We start from the raw sequence: 23841 nt of genomic DNA, 5'->3' as shown, positions 1-23841 counted from the left end.
GACGCAGACTGTGAGCGCCGACTGCCTGGACGGGTCAGACGCATGGAGGCAGGAGCAGGGGAAACGGGGGGTGAGTGTTGAACGGGGAGAGCCTCGCACTGCGGTGAAACCCAACACTCTAAGTGTACTCAGTGCCATAGCACTGCACACTTTAAAATGTTTGTAATGAGAGAGTAAACATATTCACCACCATAAAAACAAGGAAAAAAGATACGGATCGGTTAAGATAAAGACTTGAAATAAAAGTATGTGGAAAGCGTGGCTTGCTCTTAGTCACCCAGCGACCAGGAGTGGCACCGATGATGATAACAGCCAGACTCCGGCTGGCTGCGACCCTGAGCCCCGGGACCACTGCAATCCAGAGGAGAGAGCTGTGGCCAACCACTGGCTGGCTCTCCTCCCAACCCCCTCACGACAGTGTTCAGAGAGGCACCCACGACCACTGGGTGTGTGACCCAGTTACAAGAGGAGAGCTTTAGAGACCAAAGGTCTCGGGAAACAAGCACGACAGTATTTATCAATGGCCTGAAAAACTGAATGAGAAAAAAAAGAAAAGAGTAAGAATAAGGTCAGTACTGGTTCAGAGAGAGAACCACACAACCTGAAGATGTATTTGCCTCTTTTATCTTCATTCGTCGTTGTGTTTACCATAAACACAAACTTTCTTACTTATTTACTAGCTCATTTTTTAAAGCAGATAACATCTGAACGAGTTTAGCTTTGCTTTGCACAGTTGAGCACCTTCCCATCCTTTCTCTGCAGCTTCCTTGTATTGTCCAGGCATCAAAGTAAGTAGGAAGCTTCTATATTCTTGCTGTTTTAAAAAATGTTTCCTGCTAAAATACAATTTCTCTTCTAATTTCATACCAGCTTCTAGCAGTTGCACCAGCCAGTGTTACCAGCCCCTCTACATGCTGGGTACAAACAATGACATAAAATCACACTCTCCAATTGTGGTTTTTAACCACTGTGGTGGCTTGTGACACCCATGTGTCATAATGATATAGGCGTTTGCTGTGTGCTGGGCACTACACAGAAGGTTCTGGAAGAATCCTCTCCTTTAAAACTCAAGCATCCCATGGGATTTGAGTAGTACTATTAGCCTAGTTTCCAGTACAGAAACTAAAGGTCAAGCGGTTAAATCTCTTCTCTGAGATGACAGCTAGTACATGGTAGGACAAGGATTTGAACCTATGCTTCAGACTTGAAAACAGAGACAATTATCTATGACACTACACTGGAGACAAAACTTTAATTGGACACAAAAGTCATCTTCCTCAGAAGTTCTTAAACATCCAAATTTAATAACATGAATTACAACTAAGATAAAATCCAAGCTGTAGTTTCTCTGATAACAGAATTTTCTTTTCACAGCTTCAATTATGCAAATAGAGAAGTTTATCTTGGCATTGCTATGGCTGCTTTTATAATGTGATGATTCTAATATTGGAAGTTTTCACACTGCTTACCAGTGTCTGGGAAACCTAAATTGTGGAAAGTAAAAGTAAGAGAAATAAATTATCACAAGGATAATCTATTTTCAATATACACTCCTGGGAGTGACAGCCCCGAACCTCTCACCAGAAGTTCTCGTATCTGTGTTTGGTTGCAGATTAAACAGACTATTTTATCCCGCGGTCTGTATCGTGAAATCTCCTGTAAGTGTTTAGTCATCATGGGTGGTGAGCACCGCGTTCAGGAAAGAAGGGCCCGCGGGTGGTAACAAACACTGGCGCTGGGGAACACATGATCCTCACTGTAACCCCGTGCGACGGGACCGCCCGACACCAGCCACTGGCAGACTCACCACAGCTCGTTCAAACAGCCCTCTCAGCTTCTGCTCAGATTCTCCAGACACTCCAGACACAATCTCCGTGGCAGCTACTTTCAGAATTGGAAGGTCAAGTTCCTGTGCACACGTGTAAAAAATGACCAAATTTTTAAATTTTAACTTCTCCTTTTCCTTCTTCAGTCCCTTTCAAAATTACATTTTAAAGATTTTATTTATTTATTTTCAGAGAGAGGGAAAGGAGGGCCAGAGAGAGGGAAACATGAACTGGTTGCCTCTCACACGCCCCCTGCTGGGGACCTGGCCCGCAACTCAGGCATGTGCCCTGACTGGGAATCGAACCAGCGACCTTTTGGTTCGCATGTCAGCACTCAATCCACTGAGCCATGTAAACTAGGGCTCAAAATTACATTTTAAAAATGACTAGTTTCCTGAGGAATGTCTCTTTGTGTTGGTCCAGTAAAAAACTTTATTTGAAAACCTACGGTTTTACTCAAACCCATCAACAATCACCTTCCACGTGGTTTTACTACTATAAAAGTCCGTTATCGCTGCTCCTGAATGAAGGGTCTTGGCTCGCAAGGGATGTGCTCCCCCGACGAGAACCGAGCCAAGACAAATGCCCAGCTGGAGACGAGCCGCGGGGGCTGAGGCACAGCTGCCCCCTGCACACGCTGCCAGCACCTCTCTACCCTGAACCCAAGGAAGCAGCCAGTTACCAGTGGGAGGAGGCAGCGCTGTAAGCAGAGGAGAGAAACCACCACTGTCTCCCACACAAACGGCGACAAGCTGCCGAAGTCCCACTCACCCTCCCGGCCACCGTGAAACTCCACCTCCGCAACCGTATTGTCTTTGACGCGGACTCTTCACTTGAGCACCCCAACAGTGATCAGATGGCGTCCCCCCTCCTTCTGTCTCTGCTTACTATAACTGCAGCTGCGCAGACATTTATCTGTACAGATGCCCGAGGAGCGTCTGTCTCTCACATCAGACCGAAAACCTCCTTAAAGACAGAAACTGGGCTTGCGATGCTCGCCACCGTATTTCAGTGTCTGGCGTGCAGCAGCCACACAATAGATTCATCCAACAAACGAGTGAGTGAGGCAAACCCATCAGGTTCAACTACTTAAAGGCTCCTGTTTCATGGAGCGCTAATCTATTAGTGAGCAGTAGAGTGCCTGGTTCCTCAAACTGAAATTACTCAGACATTTTGCGTTTTACCTCCTAATACAGCTTCTGAAAAATGTGATGGGACTCAAATAAGATTGCTAACTTTTATTTTGCCAAGAGAGGATCTATTTTAGAAAGGATATTTTAACCCTAGAAAGTATAAGACTATGATCCTGAATGAAATTTTGAATAAATTTAGCTCCATGAAAGAAACAATGCATCTGTAGTTTTCTTATCTCACTGCTCTTTAGAACCACTGGCTTCAAGAGAAAGGGAAGTAGCTCAAATGTAAAATGTAAATGTGTTAAAAAAAAGGGGGAGGGGGTTGTTCATAGCTACATGATTTTGTCTCCCACCCAATCCTTGCCATGCAAATGACTGGGTACATTAAAAAAAAAGCATCTCGCCCTGGCTGGTGTGGCTCAGTGGACTGAGCACTGGTCTGTGAACCAAAGAGTCGCTGGTTCAAATCCCAGTCAGGGCACACACCTGGGTTGCAGGCCAGGTCCCCAGTAGGGTGCGTGTGAGACACAACCACACACTGATGTTTCTCTCCCTCTTTCTCCTTCCCTTCCCCCCTCTAAAAATAAATAAATAAAATCTTAAAAAAATAAAATGACAAAGCTGGTTGATTAAAGTTGATCAAAGAGAAAGAAATACTGGCAAAAATAACAAAAGCAACCAAGTGTCAGCAAACCTCACCCCAGCAATTGCGTGTGCAAGCAGCGTCTTCCCGCAGCCTGGCGGTCCGTGAAGGAGAACTCCACGAGGGGGGACGACGCCCAGGTGCTGGTAGACCTCCGGGTGGCGCATGTGTATGAGCATCTTGCAGACTTCCTAGCAGGGGACAAACAGCAAAGATGTCTTTCCCAGCCCAAGAGAGAAAGAATCAACGTGGAATGAAACGTCCTTATTCTTTGGAGCAGCAAAGAGAGTGCGGGCGTTGGACTTAGCCCTGAGCTTGAACTCCAGCTCTGGTGCCCACTGTGCGACTCCAGCAGTAACATCCCTGAGCCTCCACTTCCTACTGCCTGCCCTGCGTGCACCTAGCACGGTGACCGGAATAGAGCAGACACTAAAAAAAAGTACGACCCGTTATTATTACTACTTTTAAATAACGTCACTTACAAAGCATGTATCTACGTACACTATAATTGAAGTGGTGACAAAGTTGAAGCTATTACGCTTCTTTTATCCCTCACAACCCTGAAGGGCACAAGTCAAGTCTGCCCTTACTCACCACCCCCGTCTCCTTTTCTACACTGGTCCCATCGGAAACAAGGAGGCAGGCCTGGTGTGCGTAACCGATCAGCAACATGCCCACTGGACGTAGAATTCTGAATGTGAATAACCTTTAACGTCGTGTCATTGCCTCCGACATCTTCAAACTTCACGCTGGAGATCTGGAATTCCAGCCCTATGGCATCAGCTGGTGGCCGGAAAGGGAGGAAGGGAGCAGATCAGTGACGCAGCAGTAACTCGTATTTAACAATTCTTAAGTAGACAAAGGTCCATTAGACACTGAAACATTTTCTAGTAAATGCTCTGCACACAGAAGGTCCCCCAAGCAAATCAGCTTGGAAGAGTGATACCTCCCTCGAAGCAAACACAACCACCATCACCCACAAGACCTGAGTCTCACCTTTCTTTTGCAGGATGGCTTCTATTTCCCCATCTACTTCCTGAAGAGCTTCTTTCTTCCTTTTGTCTCCTTTGCGCTTTAACCTGCCCTTCCTTTTCTTGTCACTTTCCAGAAGAGAAGACTCTTTTGAATCCTGGATGATTAAAGCAAAGAGATTTGGAAAAGGTGCATTAATAATTCAAAAGTGAAAAGGTTTTGGCAAATCAAAAAGCCCAGTTTGTATAAACCACTTAGAGACTCATTGTCCAAGAGAAATACAATGAGCGCCACTTATGTAAACTTATGCATTCTAGCAGCCTCATTCACAAAAAAGAAAAAAGTGCCCTGGCTGGTGTGGCTCAGTGGGTTGAGCGCTGGCCTGTGGACTGACGGGTTGCTGGTCTGGTTCTCAGTCACGGCACATGCCTGGGTTGCAGGCCGGGTGCCTGGTTGGGGGCATGCAAGAGGCAGCCCATCAGTGTTTCCCTCCCTTTCTCCCTCCTTTCCCTTCTCTCAAAAAAAAAATAAATAAAATATTTAAAATAGAAAAATAATTTGGCAGTCTATTTTATTTAACCAAATATCTTCAAAGCATTATCATTTCAATGTGTAGTCAGTATAAAAAATTAACAAGACGTTTTACGTTGTTTTTGTAGTAGGTCTTCAAAGACCAATGTGCACTTCACACTTGTAACGTATTTCAAGTCAGACACTGAATTTTCATGGGAAACACTTGACTTGTATTCATGTTTCAGAAAATTTAGAGCTGAAAAGGCAGATTCACTAACCCAAGTTGTCCCAAACATACTTAGAAGTGAAGGTCAAGGACTGAATTGACGATCAGTTTTGAAATTAAATCCAGTTCCTCCCTTGCACTCGCCCGATTTCCAGCACTCAGTAGGCACACGTGGCTAGCACTCAGCACACTGGACGGTGAGTCCCGCAGCAGACGCAGCCGGTCCACTGTGGGGCAGACCACTTTAAATCCCCTCCCCGACGCAGCCGGTCCACTGTGGGGCAGACCACTTTAAATCCCCTCCCTGACGCAGCCGATCCACTGTGGGGCAGATCACTTTAAATCCCCTCCCGTTCTGCCAGGCAGTAAAAAGCAGCAGTTAAGAATGATGCCCAGTACGTTCAGTATGTGGTAATTCATCAAGCTTCACTTTTCTTTGAAGGTTTTTTCTTTAAAAGAACCCAGGTACCTACTTATTCTATACATTTTCATAGTGTACCCAATATGGAGGATCCCTTAAGCTATTACCCTAAAGTAAAACTAAACCACATTGCTGGCTTGAAAGCTATCTTCCCTACTTCCTACAACTGTCAACTTTCTGTGACACGTCCCCCAAGCGGTAATTCTTTAACTCGCACTAGCAGGTGCATCTCAGAAAGTTCATTAGGCACGAGTTCCACAAACTGACGGACGACTGCACGCCAGATATATGTTAGCCGGGACACACTGCCAAACAAAGTCCCGCCCTCTCGGCGCAGATACTCCAGTGGAGAGAGACAGACAACAGCCAACCACACAATGACCCCAGTCAGGTGGTTGCAAGGACCTACAGCAAGGACCACAGCGGGGCTGGGAAACAGCGCACAGGTCAGAAGGGCCTCTCTGCGAAGACGGCACATAAAGAGCTGTGAAGAGACGGCGGGGGGCCTGCAGGGCTGCGGAGTGTCCGGGTGGAAAGAACAAGGGCCAAGGCCCCAAGTGAGAGGGCGCTTGGTGTGTTCCGGGAACAGCCAGAGGCCACTGCCTCTGAAGTGAGGCTGGGTTGTGGGGGGTGTGGGAGAGGGGGCAGCGGGTGAGACTGAGAGACAGCAGGGCCACCGAGTCACCGAGGGCCTCCCTGGCAGTCTCAAGAGCTTTGATGTTAGGCCGGCTGAAGCCACTGGAGGGTTTTTAATATGAGATGACGATCATCTGACTCCACTCACGAGGAAGGTCTCTGGGTGAAGAGTAAGTGGGGGAACAAGGGTGGAAGCGAACTCCAGCCGGAAGGTTATTTAATAGTTAAGGCAAGGAAGGGTAGAGGCGCTCTAAACTGTAATCAAGGAAAGCAGGTCTACCTGTTGAGGAAGAAAAAAGGAAGAGCAGAGGTGTGGTCCAGGACAGACAGGATGGGAGGAGTGCGGAGAGATGAAATCACGCGTGTGTTTCAAGTTCCTGTGTCTTTTGTTGAACACAAGAATCTGCTTAATGTCAGTGAAAAGACTGTGAAGTACTCTACATGGGGCTAAAATTTCACTACAAAAATACCTCTATGTCAGATATCGGCTTCTTATTATTACTCTTCTCCTCTGGTAGGTCCAAGAAAATACTTTCTGTCTTTCCACCTGGAGTTCTGTCAATGAACCATCCAGCTTCGGAACCTCTGGCGGGGGTCTTCCGAGGAGGGGAGCCGGTTTTGGACGGTATCGGTGGTGCTGAAGCGCTGGTTTCTCTCTGCTGCGTCTTGGGAGCACTTGAGACGGAGTCTGGATTTCCTTTCCGATACAAGGAGAGCAGGGAACTGTTCATGTGATTTGCCAACTGGCAGAAACATGATTTTAGCACAAGTTACTCAACAGGCACTCATAAAGTTTGACTGCCTATATTAGTAAGTTTTCTACATTTCGCTTCCAATAGCTCCTAACATTTAGAGTCAGAAAAACAGGTGTTTGCAACGAGATGACTCAAACAGAAACCCTTACTATCCAAAAAGCTGCACCCCCCTCTCCACTCCAAGGTAATGTACTAGTTCATAATTGGCAGTTAAATAACACCCAACATGAACGGTCGCTTTTAAAAATGTAACGGAAGTATGAACATGAGCTGGTGGTTATCAATGAGAGTTACTGCTATCCTATCAATAAAACTAGACCACGTGTGAATGAGTGCCACCATGACTGCTGACAGACTCCAAAACGGAGTCACCAGTGGGGAAAAATAGAGAGAGCCAGTTACAAATAATTTTATGTATTATCCCCATGCTTCCCTTTAATCCAAGTCTACTTATTGGCAATGCTAACTCTCTGGTTAAAAAACTGTATCCTTTTCATCCTTTTTACGGTTAATTCCCCTTTCTGCTGATGTCTGCCCTTACTTCTGGCCATTCCCTCCCCTTCTTTTTCCCTGGGTAATAGGCCGTAATCAAAACAAGCAGGGAAAAATGGTTAGCACGGACGAGTCCACTGGCTCTGCAGGCAGGAAGCATCCGCCTGTCTGCTGATGAAGATGTGCAAAGCCCCCAGGAACGGTTCGGCTTACCTGTGGGTCTGGGTGATCTTCCATGTCTGAATCACCATCTGAAGAGCTTTCGAAATACCTCAGTAAAAGGAGGAGAAGAAACGTTTTAGAAGCCTTTCTCTCACATCCTGAAAAATTCACTACCTAAAACAAGAAAATTCTGTATAATGACGGAGAATACTGTGGTGGTTAAGAGGGCACGCTTCGGAATCAGAAAAATCTGGATTCAAAATCCAGCTTTCCCAGTCACTACCTCCTCCTCATGTCTCAGAGCCGCAGCCTCCTTATCTGCAAAGTGGAGACGATAATGTGTAACTCACTGAATTATTAGATTACATGAAAGCTTGCAAAGTCCTTAATACACAGAAAATGTTTCATAAATTAGAGTTTCCTGTAGCTGAGCAATAAAAAAAAGTGAAATGCTAATTCCCATCAGATCCAAGGGTCTCATTTAGGAACATCGGACAGTAGGGCGGAAACACTCCAGCAAGTGATAATGAAGCACTGAGCAAAACATTCTCAAGTGCAACACGACCACGCCCTGCAAACAAACCTAACCTTCCCAAGTACGTTCAGGAGGACAAACACCAGATATAAACCCTAATAACTGCAAACTGAGATGCATCAGTTCACTATAACCAAGAGTTGATATCTAATAACCTCAAGTAACTATAAAACTGTTACTTGAAATATATTGTTGTTTCTCTAGCGAATAATTAAAAAGGGGTTTCCTAAGTAAAAAGGTTGACATGAATGCTATGACCCTCTTTTATAATTAAGACATGAATTCTTTTTCTGTTCATTAAATTCAATTCATATCATTTGGGGCATTTCTTCTCAATGTAAATAAGGTGGATGACTCAACTCTTTGGGAACAAGTGTTTTTGCCCCACGATTCGTACCCGAGAAGTACAATTCATTACAGACTACAGAGATAAATGGAACACCAGGAAGGAACAAGGAAAAGTACAAGTAATTGACCAGTGTGCATGCTCCGTGACAGAGATCTGCAAGGCATCACCAGCACAAACCACACAGGAAAGGGCCGACAGATACGACCAAGTGACGACGCAGACCTTCTCTAACCAAAACACACTGCACACAAAGTGGGGCGAGCACCCTCAATACATACAAAAAGAGGTGCTATTTTATACAAAGACCTGACACCTAATAAGGAAAATTCAAATACTTCTCAAGTGAAAGACAAAACCCATAGGCAAGCAATTTGCAAAGCAAACATTAAACAGTAAAAGGAAAATCACCAGTTATTCAAAAATCACCAATAAAAACAGTATGATCAGGTTTTGCCTATGTAAGTGGCGAAGATGAAACAGCAGTGTGGCTGGGTCTGCGAGGGGCAGGGAAGGGCTCTCTCACACAGGGCTGGTGTGTGGCCGGGTCTGCGAGGGGCAGGGAAGGGCTCTCTCACACAGGGCTGGTGTGTGGCCGGGTCTGCGAGGGGCAGGGAAGGGCTCTCTCACACAGGGCTGGTGTGTGGCCGGGTCTGCGAGGGGCAGGGAAGGGCTCTCTCACACAGGGCTGGTGTGTGGCCGGGGGTGCCAGGTGCAGGGACGGGCTCTCTCACACAGGGCTGGTGTGTGGCCGGGTCTGCAAGGGGCAGGGAAGGGCTCTCTCACACAGGGCTGGTGTGTGGCCGGGGGTGCCAGGTGCAGGGACGGGCTCTCTCACACAGGGCTGGTGTGTGGCCGGGGCTGCGAGGGGCAGGGAAGGGCTCTCTCACACAGGGCTGGTGTGTGGCCGGGGCTGCGAGGGGCAGGGAAGGGCTCTCTCACACAGGGCTGGTGTGTGGCTGGGACTGCCAGGTGCAGGGAAGGGCTCTCTCACACAGGGTTGGTGGAGCACACACCAACGTGGCTGCCTCTGGAGGGCGGCTCCAAACGCACTCAAAAACATGAATCCCAGACCCCAGGGACAACAGCTCAAGATCTTAACATAAAAAACAAACTAATGTGTCCAAAGATGTATGCACAAATGGATTATTTATTATTACACATACAATCATGCAAAACTAGAAACAACCACATGTCCATGAATATGCAACTACTTAAAGTTACATAAATCAGAATGAAACAGCAGCAGCCATAAGGAATGAAAACAAGCTATCACTGCAGATCCTGCAGACACTAAGAGGAAAATGGACAAATTGATTTAAAAGTACAGTTTACCAACAACGACATTAAAAAAAAATAGGAAAAGCACAATATCTAACAAAATTAAATGTTAACAAAATTCTTTCCAAAAGGAAGGATCCAGGCCTAGATGAATTTTGGGTGAATTCTAAGAAACATTCAAGAAAGAAATAGCCCTGGCTGGCAATAGCTCAGTGGATTGAGCTTGGGCTGTGAACCAAGCATCGCAGGTTCGATTCCCCGTCAGGGCACATGCCTGGGTTGCAGGCCAGGTCCCCAGCAACCGCACATTGATGTGTGTGTGTCTCTCTCTTCCTCTCTCTCTCTCTCCACTCCCCCACTTTCCTCTCTCTAAAAAATAAATAAAATCTTTTTAAAGAACTAAAAATTTAAAAAAGAAAGAAGTAACAGTAACATTATGCAACCTTTCTTCATAAAATACAGATAACACTTTCCAATATATGAGGCCAGTGTTACCTCAAAACCTGACACAGACATTGCAAAAAGAAAAAAAAAGACCAAAATGAATGTAGACACAAACATCTATAGAAAAAGATTAGCAAATACAATTCAATAATAATAAAAAGGATAATATATCAGGACCAATTAGGGTTTATCCCAGGAAAGCAGCATGAGCTTAACACTTAAAAATCTATGTAATTTACCAAATTAATAGAAGGGAGAAAGCCAAAATAAAATCTTTCAATAACAGCATAAAAAGCATTTGACAAATATGATACTTATTCATGATTTAAAAACCTCAGCAAACTAAGAATATTAGGCAAGTTCGTTAATCTGGGAAAGGGGATGCAGGTATACAAAAACCGCAGCCAACCTCATGGTTACCGCGCAAGTCTCTCTAACAGTGAAGACTGACCACACACACCCCTGGTGTGATGGAAAATGGCACAAATTCTTCGGGAGAGTTCACCCGTTTCTTAGAAAGTTAAATACGCTGTGACCATATGACGCAGCGACCCCACACCTCGACAGTTACCAAAGGAAATGAAAACATTCTCTGCATAGGTCTTGGACACAAGCATTCACAGCAGCTTTCTTTGGAATGGCCAAAAAAGTGGAAACAACCCAACTGTCCATCGATGGAAAAATGGATTAAAAAATCATGGCATAGCCACACATACTCAGCAATAAAAAGCAATAAACTGTTGACAACACAGCACTGACAAATTTCAAAATCATTATGCTAAGTGAAACACTTCATATTTTAAAAGCACATATTGTATGTTGCCATCCATATAGACTTCTAGAAAAATGCAAACCAACTACCTAGTGGCAGAAAGCTAATCAATGGCTGTCTGGGAAGCGGGCAGAGGGAGAAATGCATCTCGAAGACACAAAAAAAACTTGTGGGGTTGATGGAAATGTTCCGTATCTTGCTTATGGTGATGGTTTAATCAGTATATACATACGTCAAAACTCAACAAGCTGAATAGTTATACTGCAATAAACTCATTAAAAACACAGTATTATTTCTTAAAATTAATTGACACCTTTTTAGGTATCTGGCTTTGTATTAGGGCAGAGAAAAACAAAGATGATGAGACAGTTCTGTTGGTGATGCAAACAAGTAAACAAGGAATCTCAAAACCACATAATACGATGAATGTTATCATAAATATTTTAAGTGAGTTAAGTAAATACTAAGAGTCTAAGAAGGCCCGACAGAGGTAATAACAGCATTTTGAAAGCTGACTCTTGAATGCTGAGTGGGAGTTTGTGGCAGAGAAGTGAACATTCCAGCTACAGAAAGCTGCACAATGAAAGAGTTTGACTTCTTTGCGGAAGAGTGAGCGCTCCGTGTGTCTGAGGGTAAGGACTGGAGAGGTCAGGCAGTGCTGTGCAGCGCCATGTCAGCGATGAGGAGCCACTGAAAGTCTTACAAGTACGAGTGTAACGTGACCAAATTCGTGTGTCAGGAAAAAACCCTCCCTTTTGGGATCCTTACTCATTATCCTCTTCGCCTTGTCTTGCTCTTTTTGCCAGGTGTTCATCTTCTAATTCTTTCAGATCCTTATGCTCCTTTTCACTGCTAATGATGCTGAACACTGAAACAAACAGAAAAAATGCCGTGAGCTACAACCATTCCTTCTATGGCTGTGTTAATGATTTGGCTCTAACACTAATGGACTCACCTCTTTCCACCTGAATCCGAAAGGCATTTCTTTTCCTTCGACCATAGTCTAAACTGGAGAATGTAACAGAAGTTTAGTACAGTACAGTGGTCCTCCCCACACAGGTTTGCACAAATACATAACTGTATCACTGCATGTACACTGACCATAAACCTGTTTTTGAACAACGCTGGAGTTTACACTTTACTACTCTCGTTTTTCCTGATTAGAAGTGGGTTTACGGCATCAGAAACACAGCCAGCTTTTACTGAAGGGGACAGAGATGAGATGGACTGAAGGCTCTTGGACTCCTGGGATTCGACAGAACAGGCCAAGAGAGCTATTCAGCTCTGAACATCATTCTCCTTAAAGAAAAAGGAAGCCTCCCAGGGAGGCTCAGAGGTTAGCAGAGCTGCCACGGTCACCAGGGGCCCGGGAAGCACAGGCCTGCACAGTGGCACTGTCCCCGCCTCTGCTGCAAAGGGCACGCCGCCATCCTAGTGAGCCTATAGGACAGAGAGCTGAGCCAGATGGTTATTCTTCAAGTCCAGGGAATTCGCCCTGCTATGTCTCCAACTGCCTGAGACCATGACCCCTTTCTCCTTCCCAAGTTCTCCCTCTGGAATGAGAATGTCTACCCTGTGTCTGTCCACTATTGTATCTCGTAGCAGATAATGGGTCTGGTTTTCCAGGTCACAGCTGGGGAGGAATTCTGCCTCAGGATGACTCACAGCTCCAGCCACACCCACACCTGAGTTGGATGAGATTTTGGAGTTAGAGTTGAGACTGAAATGGGTTAAGACTGCTGAGGCTGCTGTTCATTTGCTTGTAAGCTAGAGGGACATTAATTTGGGGAGGCAAGAGGGCAAAGCATTAAGAACTGAGCTGTATCCCTCCAAAATTCCTATGTTGAAGGTCTAACTCCGAGGACCTCAGAATGTGACTGTATCTGGAAACAACACCTTCAAAGATGTAACTAAGGTAAAATGATGTCATGTGGGTGGGCCCCAATCCCACAGGACTAGTGTCTTCATCAGAAGGGAGATCAGGGTACAGACAGCGGACACAGAGGAAAGACCGTGTGAAGTCACAGGGAGAAAACGGCTGCAAACCAGGGAGACACCTCCAAAGAAACCCATCCTGCCGATGCCTTGTTCTGGGACTTGCAGCCTCCACAACTGTGAGAAACTAAATTTCTGTTGTTTAAGCAACCCAACCTCGGATACTTTTTTAGATAGCCCCAGCAAAGTAATATGTAGACAAAGAAAAAAAAATAGAAACACAGAAATAGACAAAGGGATATTTAATGGAGCAAGGTGTCAGAAGCTGTGGCATTAGAAGCACAAGAGAAGGATTTACTCTCCAGTGGGAAGATTACATAAGTGACACATTTCTATAAGAAGACTCAGGAAGCTGAGGGAGATCATGTCCGACGGTTTTGATTTTTTTTTTAAGATTTTATTTATGTTTAGAGAGGGAAGGGAGGGAGAAAGAGAGAGAGAAACATCAATGTGTGGTTGCTGGGGGCCGTAGCCTGCAACCCAGGCATGTGCCCTGACTGGGAATCGAACCCGCGATGCTTTGGTTCGCAGCCCGCGCTCAATCCACTGAGCTATGCCAGCCAGGGCCAGTTTTGATTTTTAATAAAGCAGGCAAAGAACATCCCTGAGCAGGCTGTAAGGTACTGGAAGAAGAGACGTAGCCACTCCCCTTAGTCACAAGGACAGCCCCTTGTCTGTAACAGGTGCTTGATAAATGTTTGCACAATTAAACTGAATTCTGAACTGATGGACTGGCGAACTAAAGCAAGCAGCTATTAACATCAATTGGAAATTTAGGCAGAATGGAAACCTAAAAAACGGCAGGAAAGAAAAGCAAGAATCTGCAGACTACATTTCTTTACCTGTACATTCTCTGTAGATCAGATGCTAAGACTCCAGTGTCCACATATTTGCCACATCTGTTACTGGTGAGGTACTAAAACAGAACGTACAACAAATATGAACCCTCGGTATTTCAAACTCAGAGATTTTAACTGACGAATTGAGAGACTGAGCTACTCGAACATATTATACTTTAATGTAAACTCTTCATTAATAAAGCACGCCAGGAACATAACTGAAAATCACTGAAGGACAGTCACATCTGGAATCCGAGAATTTAACTAAAAGGATCACTATGACACACAAACCCAGAAACTAGGAAAACTACAAGGCAGCCCGTGAGAACTTACTGCATTCTAGATTCCCAACGCCCTGGAACTAAGCACTTCACCTGCAAGGGCACCGAGGGGTAGTTCAGATATGAAGGGACACAGTAATATGTGACACCTGCCCACCTCTGCAGGAACCACAGCCCGGGACAATGTGTGGCTTCAATAGTAAAGCACCTTTTGGTGATGTCCTATCTTTGCAAAACTGGGCTTCCGGCAAATCCCATGCAACACTCAACGTGGAACAGGATGGGAGTGGCAGTGACAAGGTGAGAGCGAGGTTGGAGAAGTGGTCCCACAGGCACATAACTCCCACTCGTCAGTAATGCGGTTATGGAAGAATAAAACACACATATACTCGTTTCCTTTCAATTTTTACATATTATGTTCTCAAAAAGCTACTACGTTATTTGAGTTATTAAGTTGCTGAAACCTAACTACTTAATAAACAGACCTATTAGTTATGGAGCACCATGAAAATATTAACGAGAAACTAAGAGCCCAGTGAACCTGTCTGAGGGGGCCTTTGGCACATTATCTCTCTACCACTCACAGCCCTATGGGGTGGATGTAGTATCCCCCACTCTGGAGAGGAAGACATTTAAGTGAGGCTGTAAAATGTTAATTACTTGCTTGGAAGCACAGAAGCTGGAGGGCCAGATTTCAGACCTGGAATATATAACTCCCATGTTTCGATATTTGGTAGTTATCGAGTCCAGGTGCCCCATTTGACAGAGCAATTTCTTCCCAAGAATCCTCAACACGCCCTGACCGGTGTGGCCAGTGTGGCTCCATTGGTTGGGCACTGACCACAAAGCAAAATGTCACCAGTTCGATCCTGATCAGGGCACATGACTGGGTTGCAGGTTTGGTCCTGGTCAGGGCTCGTGTGGGTATGAGAGGCAGCACATCGATGTCTCTCTCTCACACTGATGTTTCTCTCCCTTCCCCTAAAAACTCCCTTACATATGATATCGCTGTTCATACATGCTTCTGCTCACGAGACTAGGCAGCAAATGCTGGACTGTTCTAGTTAACCTTCCCCGTCACTGGACTCCTGTTATATGCTGTCATTTACTATAATCAATTTTGAGTTATACTTATTTCTATCTATCTCAACCTACTGCAATTCAAAAAGTTCCTTGATGGCAAGAGAAATAATATGCTAAATTTTAGGGTAATCTGTAGGCAGCAATAGATAGACTAAAGCTTACTGGTAAATGAAAAAAGCAAGCAGCAGAATTGATGTAAGTAACTCTGTGTTTTTTTAAATTAATACATAATATATATGTGGGTGCATATATGCACATAAAGTTTTAAGAAAGATGCAGCCCTCACTGATGTGGCTAAATGGATTGAGCATCGGTCTGTGAACCAAAGGCCGCTGGTTGAATTCCCAGTCAGGGCACACGCCTGGGCTGTGGGCCTGGTTCCCCAGTGGGGGACGCGCAAGAGGCAACCACACATTGATATTTCTCTCCCTCCCTTTCCTTCTCTCTAAAAGTAAATAAATAAAATCTAAAGAAAAAAGTGGTAAAAGCACAGCGGCTCAGGTCACTTCCAACACTTACAGACCAGTGTGCAGCTCCAAACAGGAGATCGCATAGCGGCCGGCAAGGGAAAAGAAAAGTGTGGCAAAGTATACAGCTCGCACACTCCAATATAAAGAAAAATCTCTCCCTTCTAAATAAGACTGTTTGCTGACTGTACCATTCCAGGCCATTTACCAACACTGCTTTCACACTGCTTTCTACCCATGATTATGAAAATGAAAACAAAACAAAACAAAACGAAACAATTCACACCACCTATTTCTACTGTAACCCAAACTGATCCCAAGTTTCTTGAGAACAGAAATGCTTTAAGGTCCCCAAAGCGCCTGGTACAGGGGTGGAGGGTGTGTGTCCGCAGAACGTTTCTCTCCTGTGGACACGAGACAGGGGCACTGGCACTCAAAGGCTGTCTCCACTGTCCTCACTGATCTGCGCCGAGGTCCAGCGGACCAGGGGGCTGCACGCTAACCCTGTCCCGGGCGGTTTCTGGAAACTACGCCCGGCAGCGGGGAGGGAAGGCCCCGCACGCCCGGAGCCCGGAGGATGGAACTGTCAGCAGCCCCACGCCGGAACCCGAGCGGGGCGGGAGCCGCCCTGGAACGGCGCCTCGGGGCAGCGGACGGGGACCACCGGGAGGCGCGGTGCTGCCCAGCACGCACCTGGATGACTCGCTGCTTCAGCTTGTTGTCCACGAAACTCGCGGGTCTGGGTTTCATCACGGCTGCTACCGCTGCCGCAGCCTGGCCGCCGCGCGTCACGTGACCCGGGGGCCTCCTCCAAGGCTGCCCGCGTTGGCCGCCGGGCCAGCCGTCCCCGAAGGGCGGCCCGCGCGCCCGGGTCCACGCCGTTCCCGCGGCGCCTTTGTACCGCGTGTGAGGGGGACAAGCTACCGAGAACAGAGAGCAGGCTTGAGAAAACATCACGGGGTTTCTAGGAGTCTTATTTTGCAGGCTAGTTCAAGAAGCCCGGGATGACAAGGACCCATTTGAACAAGCTCAACTTTATTGTTTCTAACTGGGCGAACACGTGCGAGCGCCCGCGGCCGGTAGGTTCTGGCTGGGCTCTGAATCTTAAAGCCAAAAGTTGTAGGTACTTGGGGGGATTTAAAAAGCGTAAAAAGCACACCGTCACCCAGCTGCGTACTTTTCCGACCTAATAGCCACTTTCTGGAGGCCGACACAAAGGCTGGGTGTCGAAAGACAAGGAAAGACTGGTTCACCCAGAAAGCTAAACCATCTGTTACATTTGGAAATCATTTATCTTATGCCATTTCGACAGATAATGTATTGAGCACATACAATGCAAGACTCCATCTTGGCAAATTAAAAAAAAATTTTTTTAAAGATTTTATTTACTTATTCTTTAGAGAGGGAAGGGAAGGAGAGAGAGAGAAACATCAATGTGCGGTTGCTGAGGACCATGGCCTGCAACCCAGGCATGTGCACTGACTGGGAATCGAACCTGCGACACTTTGGTTTGCAGCCCGCGCTCAATCCACTGAGCTACGCCAGCTAGGGCTATTTAAAAATTTTTTTAAACTGTATTTTTCTATTACCATTTATCCCCCACTATCCGGTTTCCTCCTCCCCCTCCCCGGCAATTATCACAGCCCCGAATTTTATTAAGCGTGTGTATTTGACCCCAAGAAGTTTAGTTTCAGTTAAGGAGACAAGTAAAGGGACAGTTATTTTTTTTAAAGCTACGGGCTTTGGTTTCTGTTTGCTTGCTTGTGTTTTTAATATTCTTATTTGAGGACTGACTTGGCTATCGCAATATTAGGTGCAGCCTAAGTAGTGTGCTGCGGTGAGGAGAGGTAGGAGAGGAGATGGACTTAGAAGGCGGTGAGATGTTAAACAGGTTACCACCGATTGTTTTCTGTTTGGAGTTCAAATTATGTCACTGTTCTTTTCAACAGTTCTCATCTGAACAATGAGTAAAGTATACAGTCTCACTGTGATACTCAACACATTGGTCAGCCTGGCTCTAACTTCATCTCCTACTTCTTCACCACATATTTACTCTGCTTTGCACCAAGTGGAATAGCATTGCCTGCAGTTACGCAATGTGTACTCGTATTTATTTCACAGGCACTGGAGAAATAAATACAGCTCTGCAGAAACAGGAAAGGTTCCTGCTTCTGTGGAGCTTACAGTTGACAGGTGATGATTATAAACAAATAAATTATACAGAGCACTCTGCTTCCATGGACATTTCCTCTTGTCTGCAATGCCATTCCTGGCCAGCCTACGATTTTCAGAATCCTAGCTAACGATCTCCCTTTCAGCGCTTCCTGGTATTTCCCTTCTCCACCCATTGAACCTCTCTTATTCATTTAGCACTGTATTTATCGAGTGCCTACGCCCTTCTGTCCCTGCCCTAACCCCTGGGTCTTGTGAGAAAAGCAAAAGAATTTTAATTGTAGCCCTGGCTGGGTAGCTCCTTTGGTTAGAGCATCATCCCAACACCCCAAGGTTGCGGGTTGGATCAGGGCACATACAAGAAGCAAGCAATGAATGCATAAATAAGTGGAACAACGAATCGATGTTTCTCTCCCTTCTGTTCACTCTCCAAAATAAAAAAAATTTTTTAAAAAGATTTATAATTGTAACTTTTATACTATTTTTTATTAGATTAAGTATGTGCTTGAATATATTAAATGTTAGCAACGATTCCCTACGGCAAGTAACACAAATACATTCAATGCCCAGTAACTTTAAATGTAATGTAACTCCATGCATGTGCCACAAAGAATGAAAATAGGCTGGAGGGCCCAGCAGCATCACAACGTACATGGAGCAGCATAATTTATCAGTTTATATTTTGTCATAGAATACTGTCACACATTTAGGGTTGTCTTCATGGCTGAGCAGTCTGCATTCACAGAAGGCTTTGTGCTCAGAAGGGCGCCACGCTTGGTTTCATGCTCTGCTGTCGCCATCTTGAAATTTTTAGTAGTGTTTCTTGAACAAGTCACCCCTTATTTTAATTTTGCACTGGGCCAAATACTGTGTTTCTCGCCTCTTGACTGCCTCCGGTGTACAGTAGGCAATAATTGAAAGTAAGTTAATACTAGATACCAGTACTGGTTTACCTGAACATTTTTCCACTGGAATTATTTCCAGTAATTTACAATAGCACACATCTAAACCAAAAAGATACTGAATAGTAACCGGAGTGCATATACATCTCAAGAACTTCGTGGAGCAATTCACTGTCCATTCTTTGATGGCGCAGCTCCACCTAGCGGTGGTGGTGCATTTCATCTTCCGTTCCTCACACCTTTGCACGCCATTCCCGCCTCCACACTTTGTAGCTCACTAGCAAACAGCCTCTTGTCTAATTGTGCTTTATATCTGGGGCTATGTGCTTATTTACTCAGAAAAGGCCTGATTTTTGCCCCTCGATCCAGCATAATTATTAATAGTCTCCCCTTTATGGAAATAAGTGAAAATCACCTAAATGAGAACAGGCAAAGACTCTTCAGAGCTTGTAGCCAGCCACCATGACTTGCATTTGGGCAGAGGCTCAAGGGCTGGGAGAGGAATGGGAAAGCGTTAGCCCTGAAGACAGGAAGGCTTCAGATACGCCCTGATTGAAGGCCTCCGGCATGGGGACGCTGTAGGTGGGCCAAGTGGAAGCAGGATTAGTGGAGCATATTTGGTTTTCTCTGGTTGGTCCTAAATTTGAGGAACAGAGACAAAAAAAAGTAGAGAAGTTCTGAGTTATTAAAGGGGTCCTGGCCATTTAGGGCCAATTGTTATAGGATTTATTGTTGGCTTCCTGATTTCTTCTTTTTTTTCTTTCTTTCTTTTTTTTTTTTTTTTTTTTAATCTCTTTGTTGGAGATAGTGGTCTGGCTTCCTGTAGGTCTGACTCACAGGTAGCAGGCTGGCTTTCTGGACTGGTTGGTGCAGATTGTAAAGCAGAATTCTGTTTTCATGTATGACCTGGCCATTGTTCATTTGCAGAGCCAGTTCCTCACCTTCGTCTCTAAGTCTCTATAAAAAGCGTTCCAAGCCCTGGCTGGTGTAGCTCAGTGGATTGAGTGCGGGCTGTGAACCAAAGTGTCCCAGGTTCGATTCCCAGCCAGGGTACATTCCTGGGTTGCAGGCCAGAACCCCCAGCAACCGCACATTGATGTTTCTCTCTCTCTCTCTCTCCCTCCCTTCCCTCTCTAAAAATAAATAAATAAAATCTTAAAAAAAAACAAAAAAAAAACTAATAAATCTGTTCCCTCTTTTGTAATCTAAGGTGTGGCTCACGAGGCATGGAACGAAGACAACGTGACGAATGCTCTGTTGGAGGTGTGCACAGGGTGCAGTGGGGGTGTAATGACAGCTGGTTTATAAATAATCTGTTAACAGTCCACCCAGCTTTAGCCTCTGAATCCTTTATGATTCCATAACCCTGTCTTGTGTCAGGCAAATCCAGTTGGTTTTGCCTCCATTCTAATTCTCTTATTTATCCTCTTCTCTCCTAATTGATCTTGCAGACAAACATGTCTCCTCTTCCTACATTCAGTGCACCAAACAGAAGGATATTTTAAAAATGTAAATCAGAACAAGATGCATTCATACTTAAAACTCTCCAGTGGTTTATCATCATATTATAATAAAAGTCACACTTTTTTATATTAAATATATTTCATTGATTATGCTATTACAGTTGTTCCATTTTCCTGCCTTTATTCCCCTCCGCCCTGCACACACCCTCCCACCCTCATTCCCCCCCTTTAGTTCATGTCCATGGGTCATACATATAAGTTCTTCAACTTCTACGTTTCCTACACTATTCTTACCCTCCCCCTGTCTATTTTCTACCTACTATTTATGTTACTTATTCTCTGTACCTTTTCCCCCTCTCTGCCCCTCCCACTCCCCCACTGATAACCCTCCATGTGATCTCTATTTCTGTGATTCTGTTCCTGCTCTAGTTGTTTGCATAGTTTGTTTTTGTTTCAGGTTCAGTTGTTAATAACTGTGAGTTTGTTGTCATTTTACTGTTCATATTTTTATCTTTTTCTTAGATAAGTCCCTTTAACATTTCATATAATGAGGGCTTGGCGATGATGAACTCCTTTAACTTGACCTTATCTGAGAAGCACTTTCTCTGCCCTTCCATTCTAAATGAAAGCTTTGCAGGATAGAGCAATCTGGGATGTAGGTCCTTGCCTTTCATGACTTGGAATACTTCTTTCCAGCCCCTTCTTGCCTGTAAGGTTTCTTCTGAGAAATCAGCTGACAGCCTTATGGGAACTGCTTTGTAGGTAACTCTCTCCTTTTCTCTTGCTGCTTTTAAGATTCTCTCCTTATCTTTAATCTTGGCTAATGTAATTGTGATGTGCTTTGGTGTGTTCTTCCTTGGGTCCAACTTTGGGACTCTTTGAGCTTCCTGGACTTCCTGAAGTCTATTTCCTTTGCCAGATTGGGGAAGTTTTCCTTCATTATTTGTTCAAATAAGTTTTCAATTTCTTGTTCTTCCTCTCTGCCTTCTAGCACCCCTATAATTTGGATGTTGGAACATTTAAAGTCCTGGAAGTTCCTAAGTCTCTCCTCATTTTTTTGAATTCTTATTTATTCATTCTTTTCTGGTTGAACATTTCTTTCTTCCTTCTGCTCCAAACCGTTGACTCAAATCCCAGTTTTCTTCCCATCACTCTTGGTTCCCTGTACATTTTCCTTTATTTCACTTAGCATAGCCTTCATTTTTTCATCTAATTTATGACCATATTCAACCAATTCTGTGAGCATCCTGATCACCAGTGCTTTGAACTGTGCATCTGATAGGTTGGCTATCTCTTCGTTGCTTAGTTGTATTTTTTTGGAGCTTTGAACCATTCTTTCATTTGGGCCTTTTTTTTTAAATCTCCTTGCGCCTGTTAGCGATGAGGGGTGGAGCCTTAGGTGTTCATCAGGGCGGGGCAATCCGCGGTGCTGCGCTGTGACGTTATATGTGGGGGAGGGGCCTGAGGGGGAACAATGGCGCTTGCTCCGCTCTCTGCCGGACTTCAGTCACTTCCCCCGCTTCCCACAAGCTAAGTGGGCCCTTCTGGCTCTGATTCCCCGGTGGGTGGTCTGTGTATGTTCTAGGACCCTGTGGGTCTCTCCAACGGACTGTCCTGTGAGACTGGGAGTCTCTCCTGCTGCCGCCACAACCCCCACAGGTGTTTTCAGTCAGAGGTTTGAGGCTTTATTTCCCCCGCATTGGGACCCGGTGTTGCCGTTCTGGACCCGGAGTTGTGTGTCTGTCTCGCTCGCTCCCCAGATGTTCCTCCCGGTTTATCTGCCTGGGAATGTGGGACCACCTGCCTCGCCCTCCTCTGCAGCCCCGCCCCCCGCCCCCTGTCCGCCAGCCTCCGCCTTGCTGAGAGTCCTCTCCACCCGGCTGCCCGTCTCCGCCCCTCCTGCCGGTCTGGGTGCCTGTTTCTCCTTCAACTCCTTGGCTGAAGAAGAAAGTTCGATTTTCTGTCAGTTCTGGTTGGTTTTTTTTTTTTGTCTTTAAACCGTTGTTGTCCTTCTTTCAGTTGTGCAAGGAGGCACAACGCGTCTACCTACGCCTCCATCTTGGCCGGAAGTCTAAAAGTCACACTTCTTGCCAGGGGTCCACAAGCTTCAGGTGACCTTGTCCTGCCCACCTCTGACCTCCCAAAGTCCTCTAGCCCTCATCCATTGTGTTCTACTTTAGCCACAGCGGCCTTTTTCTTTGTTCGTTAATCGCAGCACATTTCTCTGAGCAGCTGGGCCTTTGCAACCGCTGTTCCTGCTCTCTGGAATCCTCTGCCAGCAAATCTTCAGGAGCTATTCAGATTTCCTCTTAAACGTCACTTCCAGCCTGGCTTTCTCCGATCACCCAGTCTCCAAGTGGTTTCCCACCCTTCCCCTATCCTTTCTGAAGTGCTGTTTTTAAAAAAAAAATTTTTAAATTTTATGTCTCCGTAGAGACGGTCAGAAATTGCCAGTGCTGACTATATATTTCAAGTTGTCACAGTGGGGTATCGGGAAAAGTTTTCAACTAGCAACAATCACACCTGGGATAAACTTCACTGGCTATGAATACTGCCATTGTGCAAAGCTGTGAAGTACTTGTAACCGTCCATCATTAGCAGCTTTTTTTTTTTTTTTTGGTGTGTCCCCCTCACTGTAATGTAAGCTATGAAAATGTAGGGACTTTTTCTCCCATATTCATCATGTATTCCAAAGGTCCAGGACCTGGTATATACCAGCTGCTCAGAAAATACTGGTTAATTGAATGTAGGACTTTAATATAATTTGTTCATTTAGCTTGTAATTCTTTGAAATAATGGTGGTTTTTTTTTTCTGTATTTAGTTGCTACTTTATTGCCGGTTCCACCCACCCAATGTCAGCACCATTTTTTTTTTTATTTTAATTTCTGAGTAAACCTAATACTCCCAATGAGAGAGCACCATTTTGGCTGCCTTGTTCATTTCTGCATTTCTGGAGTGTATAGAAGTTCTTGGCATACAGTGGGCGGGGGAGGAGGGGAGCCAGTAAATATTTGTTAAATGAATGAATGAGACAACGTATTCAATTTTCAAAGATACTAAAATCTAAAGTGGAGAGAAACGCCGCTGTAACAGTGAATAAGCAAGGGACGGTGAAATTTCCGGAGAAACCAAGGTCAGGAATGGCGAGTCTCAACCTTCACGCTGAGAGCGTTGAGGTGCCATTCGTGCTTTGAAATGAACACCTCTTACCATTCCCAAGCTGGGGGATCCAGTGGGTCCAGCGCAGAATCTAAAGGCAATTTCTTACATGGCAAAGAAATTCTACTGGGTATCCAGAAGATTACAAGCGTTCAGTAAATACTCATTAATTCCTTGTCACAGTTCCTTGAAATACACAGATTCATTGTAGAGGGAGGGCTTGCCCACCTCTTTGATGGGTGTTCGTGCGAATGACTACAGTTCCCAGCATGCACCAGAAGCAAGGCGGTTTTTTAAAAAGTGGACTACAATTCCCCGC

At 45.2% G+C, this 23841-nt stretch overlaps 1 protein-coding gene and 1 non-coding gene across 3 annotated transcripts in view; both read right to left on the bottom strand.

Moving 5' to 3' along the window:
- NVL (nuclear VCP like) overlaps positions 1-16618 on the bottom strand; it is a 53002-nt gene extending 36384 nt beyond the window's left edge. The window contains exons 1-10 of one of the 2 annotated variants that reach the window (XM_045817480.1): positions 16519-16618; positions 13998-14071; positions 12116-12168; positions 11929-12028; positions 7834-7891; positions 6844-7116; positions 4602-4734; positions 4312-4388; positions 3662-3796; positions 1808-1909 (exon numbers count right to left, since the gene is read on the bottom strand). In XM_045817480.1, the coding sequence (XP_045673436.1) occupies positions 1808-1909; positions 3662-3796; positions 4312-4388; positions 4602-4734; positions 6844-7116; positions 7834-7891; positions 11929-12028; positions 12116-12168; positions 13998-14071; positions 16519-16575 (1062 nt within the window). In that variant the 5' untranslated portion in view covers positions 16576-16618. The remainder of the gene's footprint in view (positions 1-1807; positions 1910-3661; positions 3797-4311; positions 4389-4601; positions 4735-6843; positions 7117-7833; positions 7892-11928; positions 12029-12115; positions 12169-13997; positions 14072-16518) is intronic. The other variant, XM_045817483.1, reaches the window with a different exon arrangement.
- A 6169-nt stretch (positions 16619-22787) lies between these two features.
- Positions 22788-22931, bottom strand: LOC123805767. The gene has a single exon (XR_006783371.1). It is a non-coding gene; the product is annotated as a U4 spliceosomal RNA (small nuclear RNA).
- Between the last annotated feature and the right edge of the window lie 910 nt (positions 22932-23841).

This window comes from Phyllostomus hastatus, unplaced genomic scaffold (assembly GCF_019186645.2).
Source record: "Phyllostomus hastatus isolate PE091 unplaced genomic scaffold, TTU_PhHast_1.1 phas_contig_148, whole genome shotgun sequence".
NCBI classification, from domain to species: domain Eukaryota; kingdom Metazoa; phylum Chordata; class Mammalia; order Chiroptera; family Phyllostomidae; genus Phyllostomus; species Phyllostomus hastatus.
The sequence above is the reverse complement of the archived record's forward strand: the minus strand, read 5'-3'. Positions and strand labels throughout refer to the sequence as shown.